This window comes from Terrapene carolina, unplaced genomic scaffold, assembly GCF_002925995.2.
Source record: "Terrapene carolina triunguis isolate 2854851 unplaced genomic scaffold, T_m_triunguis-2.0 Scaffold88, whole genome shotgun sequence".
NCBI classification, from domain to species: domain Eukaryota; kingdom Metazoa; phylum Chordata; order Testudines; family Emydidae; genus Terrapene; species Terrapene triunguis.
Genome location: NW_020664439.1, coordinates 44,143,484 through 44,149,981, shown reverse-complemented (window position 1 = coordinate 44,149,981; position 6,498 = coordinate 44,143,484). Strand labels below are relative to the sequence as shown.

Genomic DNA, 6,498 nt, shown 5'->3' with positions numbered 1-6,498 from the left:
GGGGGGGGGGGGGGGGGGGGGGGGGGGGGGGGGGGGGGGAGGGGAGGACAGCAGGGGAGGGGCCAGGGGCTAGCCTCCCAGGCCAGGAGCTCGGGGGCCGGGCAGGACGGGCCCATGGGCCAGATGTGGCCCGCGGGCCGTAGTTTGCCCACCTCTGTGCTAATGCTATAGAGCCGGATACCTTCCCAGCGGCAGCCCTGGCTAGGCCAGCCCAGGAGGAAGGGATTCTGCTTGAGACTAGCTCATGGCAGCTCTACCGCAGGGGGAGAGATTCCAGCTCGTCTGGGCTCCTCCCAGCTCTGCTCAGGGGGAGATGACTTGTGGCCAAGGCCAGCTTGGAGCAGCTCCAGCCTATGATTCTCCCAAAAGTCCCGGTTCAAGTCACAGCTGCATGAGCTTGTGCCCCAGGGTGGCTTCTTCCGGGGCCCCTAGACTAGTAGAGGTCGGGGCCGGGAATTGCTCACCCACCACGAGGCCCCTCTGCTGTGGGTTCTGCGGGGATCCGCTGTCTCCCCCTCCCAGTGGGTTTGGGTTGAGGTGCCGTCCCTCTGCAGATGACACAGGGGCCTTGCCTCTCTCATCGCCCCCGAAAGCTGCAGTGTCTCTTTGGGGGCAGCCAAGCCGGCGAGCTGGTGAGGAGCGAGCTGGCTGCAGCTCAGACAATGTAGGTGAAAGGTGGGAGCATGGAGGGAATGGCAGGAGGAGCCTTCCCTGTGGCGGCGGGCGGCCTCTGGCCAGTGAGGCTGCACTCTTGGGGGGCCTGTGGATGCCCCACTGTTCCTTGAGCCCTGGCAAGGGGACATAAGTGGCTCTGCACCTGCTTTTGGCACCTGGGTGTCATTTCCTCCTGGGTGGTGGGTGCTCTCCCACAACCCTGTCCTTCCTCCGCTCGGAAAACAGAGGGCACACGTGGGTAGACCCACTACGAGGTTATATGAAGAGGCACAGTGTAAAGTCCTATGAAGATGATCAGAGATTTATCTACACTCCCACCTTTGGAGCTTGCTGCTCCTGTATTCGGGCGTGTGTGCCAGGCTCCCAGATCCTGCCAGGCTGCAGGGTGAGGGCCCAAATTCAGAGCCCACCCCAGGAGCCCCTTGTGTTGCTGCGTGGGGCGGGAATTCCCTGACGTCGGGTTGGGTTAGGACAGGAGCTGTGTGCGGGGGTGGTGGGGAGCTGCAGCGGATGCTTGTAGTTGGGTAGCAGAGAGGAGTCAGGCCGAGCTTGCTCGGAGTCTGCTCCAAGAGCCCTCTCCCTGCACTGACGTGGCTGGGAGCTGCCAGGGCTGGCGCTCCAGCCTGTCTGCGTGGCCCTGCTCCCTTGGGGCACTCTGTGCTTGCAGGGGTCTGGCTGAATGACCTGGTCCAGGTGGCAGCTCACGAGATCGGCCATGCCCTGGGCCTGTGGCATTCGTGGGACGTCCGCACGCTCATGCACCCAAACGCCACCTACAGCAGGACTTGGCACATCGGCCAGGACGACGTCTGGGCTGTTCAGCGACTGTATGGTAAGGGGGTGCCAGGAAGTGCCAGCACTGATGCGTGCCCAGCACCTAGTTGCCATCTGGCCCTAGAAGAGGGGACTGTCCCCCCGAGGGCTCCCTCTGCTGAGTCACTGTCCTGCACTGAGACAGTGTCCTGCCTCGGCCCAGCTGCATCCAGCCAGCAGCCCAGAATATAGAGCTGCCTCGGGGTCACCTTGGAGTAACCTATGGATGCCCTAGCAATCATGATGGGGGCGGAGTCACTGGGAGGAAAATGAGCAAAGGGCAGTCCAGGCCAAAGGGTGCGATAAAGTGTGTGACAGGCAGTGGAGATCGGATGGGAGCCCCCAGCCCTCAACCGGGGGTTGCACTGGCTGGGACTCTTCCATCCCAAATATCTTGGTTGCTTCTGTGCCAAAGGTCAGCCCCCATGTAGCTGGGCCCCAGGGTGGGAGCTGCAACACTCAGCTCCTCTCGGGGCCCTGCCCTGCGTGCTGTCCCTGCAGGCTGCGTGGACGAGAAGCGGCAGTGTGAGCCTTGGGCCCGGCTGGGATTCTGCACGGGCCGGCGAGCCTTCATGAAGAGGCACTGCCCCAAAATCTGCAACTCCTGCTTCGGTGAGACACCCCCACCCTGCTGCTGCCTGGTGCTATGAGCTACAGAAACCAGCTGCCGACAGGTCCACCGGCCCTGCCCAGCCCCCGCAAAGCAAATGCCACCTAGCACCTCCCGTCCCATGCCCCTCAATCCCCATCAGGCCTCTGCAGTCTGAGGAGAGGCCTGGGGGAGCTGCGAGGCCCCTCCGCGGTTGGCGTCACTGCTCTTTGTCTCTCTTTCAGAGCCCCCTGCTGTCTCCTCCTCCCCCTCTGTGCGTCCCCCCCACATTCACACCAAGTACATCTCCGAAGGGAGAGTCATAACCTTCCGCTGTGGGCTGAATTCCTCCAGGCCACACCTGCAAGTCAGGTGAGCCACTGCCCCCTGCAGCCGGGGGCCCTTCTTGGGTGCAGAGCATTCACTGTCCCCGCAGTAGCCACCAGACCTGCCCCAGGTCTCTCTAGCCCCATAGGGCTGACCTCTGCTGTAACCTCCTTGCCTGGAAGCTGATGTCTTCCGAGGGGGAAGGTCTTTCCCAGTGCAGCTCGCTCTCCTGGAGCTGGTGTCTGTGTGCAGATGCTGCCAGCTATGGAGGGCAGGAAGGAGGGAGGCTACGGCTTTGGAAAGGCAGAGCAGATGGGGTTCACTGGCCGCTGAGCCTCGAAAACCCCTCTAATAAGGAGCAACCAGGGGCCTTGATTCTGACCATGCCTGAATGGCACAAACCTCTCCACCGTGTTCTGTGTATAAAGTCCCTGTCCCTGACTAGCAGGCACAGCGGAGAGATGGAGGGAAGGGAGAAATGGCCTGATCTCTGCTGTGGCTGGGAGTGATCTGGGCAGAGGGAAGGAGGCTGTTAGCAAACCAGGAGCTGCAGGAAAGGCATTAGCACTCGTGGGGTGACGCTGAGTGATGGGTCCGAGGAGGCTGGTGCTAGTTGAGAGCAGCTACCTCGTGTCCCTCTTTCTCTTGCAGCTGGTACAAAGATGGGGCGCTCCTTTCACGCTCTGTTCCCGGCTTCGAGCTGCTGCCGCGCCAGGAGCTGCGCGTTCGTGCCACCGAGTTCAGCGAAGGGCAGTACACGTGCTTGATCCGCCACGCCAGCAGGATCCTCCGGGCGAATTCTTGGCAGATAAAGCTCAAGGCCAGGAGTCCTTCCTCTCACAAGCAACCAGGGCTCCGAAGGGACATGCAGGGAAATGCACGTGCCTGATTGATTCATAGGGCAAGGGATGCATGCACAATTGTGAACATGTGCCTCAGTGCCCCAGGGCCCTGCGTGGGGACAGTATCGTCCCTGTTCTTCACAGCAGACTCATTGCTCGGGTCGCTCATCACTCAGCATCCTGCCCCATCTCTTCTGCTTCCTCCTCATCCTGGTCACTTAAACCAGGGCTGGCCAAACAGCAGAGAGTTCAACGCCAGAACCCTGCTCCTTTCATTGACCCACTCCCAGTGCTGGCAGGAGCTGCTCTGCTCACTATTCCCGGACCAGGGCAGAGATCTCCTGCTGGGAGGAGGTGAGGGTGAGATTATCTGCCTGCTTCCCCAGGCCCTCTTCTTGCTTTCAGTCCTCACCTACCCAGTTAGCTGGTGTCTGTGAGCATGCCCCCTCCCCCCTCCCATGCACCTCAACCCTGTGCTTATATCCTGAGCCACCCTGCTGTAGCCCTGTCAAACCAGGAGCTGAATAAAAATCCAGGTGAGAATCCCAGCTGCCGGCTTCTGCCCTTCTTCCTTTGACTTAGTTGCTCTTTTCAAGTAGTGATCCTGTCATTTCCAGTATCCCCAGGCTGGCCCAGTGCAGCTGGTAGCTCAGTGCCTTAGCTTGGGCAGCCCTTAAGGGTGTGGATGTTAGTTTTCCTGGAATAGATCCTTGCAATTTCCCGCCAAACAAGTTATCTGAACGAAACCACAGCAGAGTGGGCTGCAAACGCTGATTATCCAAAGCTCCCTTGTGATTGGCTGCTCTGGCCCTTGGGCGATGTCTCCACTGTCCACTAAAAGAACAGGAGTACTTGTGGCACCTTAGAGACTAACAAATTTATTAGAGCATAAGCTTTCGTGGGCTACAACCCACTTCTTCGGATGCATATTGAGTGAAACATATCGAGGAGATATATATACACACATACAGAGAGCATGAACAGGTGGGAGTTGTCTTACCAACTCTGAGAGGCCAATTAAGTAAGAGAAAAAAACTTTTGAAGTGATAATCAAGGTAACCCAGTACAGACACTTTGATAAGAAGCAAGTGTGAGAATACTTACAAGGGGAGATAGATTCAATGTTTGTAATGGCTCAGCCATTCCCAATCCCTATTTAGCCCTGAGTTGATTGTGTCTAGTTTGCATATCAATTCCAGCTCAGCAGTCTCTCGTTGGAGTCTGTTTTTGAAGTTTTTCTGTTTTCTGTCCACTAACTCCCTCTGGTGCCCAGCTAGGCCCTGTCACTTAGCAGCTCATAAGGTGAAGAGGGCTGCAGACAGCTACCTTACTGGATAGAAATACACACCGCCTCTCCTTCCAGCATCCTCAGCGAGGATTGGAAGGGAATGAGGGGCTGAAGGAGAAAGTGGTATTTTAACTTCTGGGGGTAAGAAAAACAAACTTTTGAGCTTACACAGAGCTCTTCTTCAGGTCTGGGAAACTCACTCAGAGCTGGTCTGTAGGCTTCCAAATACCAGCGTGATGAGTGCAGTGCAAGCATTGGACTAGACTATTTGAAATCATTGCTATAGCCAGTGAGTTGAAAGTGGCTATTGCGTCAACATCTGCTTCTGAAACAGCTGGGCTTCTGGGGGGAGAGATGGGTTCCAATAGCCCACGGACCCTTTAAAGGAGCAAGAAAGGGGTAGGAAGAATGAATCATCCCTAACTATGTGAAAATAGTTGAGAGGAAGAGATTCTAACCTTCCTGTTGCTTGAACTTTTGTATAGGAATCACTTTTCAGAGTGGAGGAGACTGCATAAACATCACAAACCTGTGCTGAGAGCAAGGAAAAGGGGGTTTCAAAAATGAAATGCAAAATGCGTGTGCCCTACCCTAACTAGTTGTGCTGAGGGGCATCCTCTGGCTCTAGAGGCACCTGTTGGGTACTAAAAGTGTCTTTGCTTTTGAATGCTCCATGATTCCGGAGCGGCAACAGGAACCTGTCACTAATGCACCTGCTATTGCTACTTATTGCTGTCTTAGAAGACAAAAGCAACTCTAGGTCTAGCCCCGATTTGGGCTCCTTGCCTTTAGGCTCCCACCTGCCCCCGTTTTCCTTAGGGAGGTCAGGACGTTAGCTGCAGGGAGTCAGAAACCCAGGTGCTGGAACAATTTGTATAGTAAAAACAATGAAGAGTCCTTGTGGCACCTTAGAGACTAACACATTTATTTGCCCAAATAAATTTGTTAGTCTCTAAGGTGCCACAAGGACTCCTCATTGTTTTTGCTAATCCAGACTAACACGGCTACCACTCTGCAATTTGTATAGTGGGGGTACTGAGAGCCATTGAACCAAACGGTAAATGCTGTGTATGATGGAAACCACTTCAAGCTAAGGGGTGCGGCAGTACCCCTAGTTCCAGCACCTGTGGTCAGAAAACAAACAGCTCCTCTATGTACATCAACGTTTCGGGATGTCTCGAGTGGCTGCTTTGATGCCTGCATGCCTGTATCAGAGGGGTAGCCGTGTTAGTCTGAATCTGTAAAAAGCAACAGAGGGTCCTGTGGCACCTTTGAGACTAACAGAAGTATTGGGAGCATAAGCTTTCGTGGGTAAGAACCTCACTTCTTCAGATGCATGCCTGTGTTACCCTTGGAGTACTTTGCTGTTGTGTCATAAGTTCAGTAACATTAGTTTGGATCCGATGAAGTGGGCTGTAGCCCACGAAAGCTTATGCTCAAATAAATGTGTTAGTCTCTAAGGTGCCAGAAGTACTCCTGTTCTTTTTGCGGATACAGACTAACACGACTGCTACTCTGAAATCTGTCATTAGTTAATATCTTGGGAGGCACCTTTTCTGCTCCCTACTGCAGCCAAATCTCTTGTTCGGGCCTTTGTTATGCTGTCCTTGATTACCGTGTCATCCTCCTCTTTGGCCTCCCTATACTCTCCCCATCAGTCAATACAAAACACTGCCCCTCAACTCATCCTCCCTGCCTGTTGATTTCACAAACGTTTGCGAAATGCCTAGCACATAAGGAAATAAGATACATTAGTCTGTCCCTCTCGTGAGATGGCTGGCGCAGGCTGCCCTATTTCAGTTATTTTTCTGCCTGCCTTCCCTGGCCCCTTTGCCCCGTTCAGGTGCCAGCTCCTAGCGGTGCAATTCTCCTGTGGGTGGCATAAACTCAGGCCCTGAGTTGTGGGGGCCACAGCATGTGTCTGGGCCTGGTGTATGGTATCAGAGTGTTGGGGACCCCCCCCC

General features: G+C 55.4%; 1 protein-coding gene across 1 annotated transcript in view; it reads left to right on the top strand.

The window, feature by feature from the left end:
* Nucleotides 1-4,078, top strand: part of LOC112124861 (matrix metalloproteinase-23-like) — an 8,449-nt gene extending 4,371 nt beyond the window's left edge. Inside the window, exons 5-8 of the mRNA XM_026649855.1 lie at nt 1,343-1,507; nt 1,990-2,100; nt 2,323-2,449; nt 3,056-4,078. Of these exons, the coding sequence (XP_026505640.1) occupies nt 1,343-1,507; nt 1,990-2,100; nt 2,323-2,449; nt 3,056-3,293 (641 nt within the window). The 3' untranslated portion in view covers nt 3,294-4,078. The remainder of the gene's footprint in view (nt 1-1,342; nt 1,508-1,989; nt 2,101-2,322; nt 2,450-3,055) is intronic.
* Nucleotides 4,079-6,498: the final 2,420 nt, after the last annotated feature.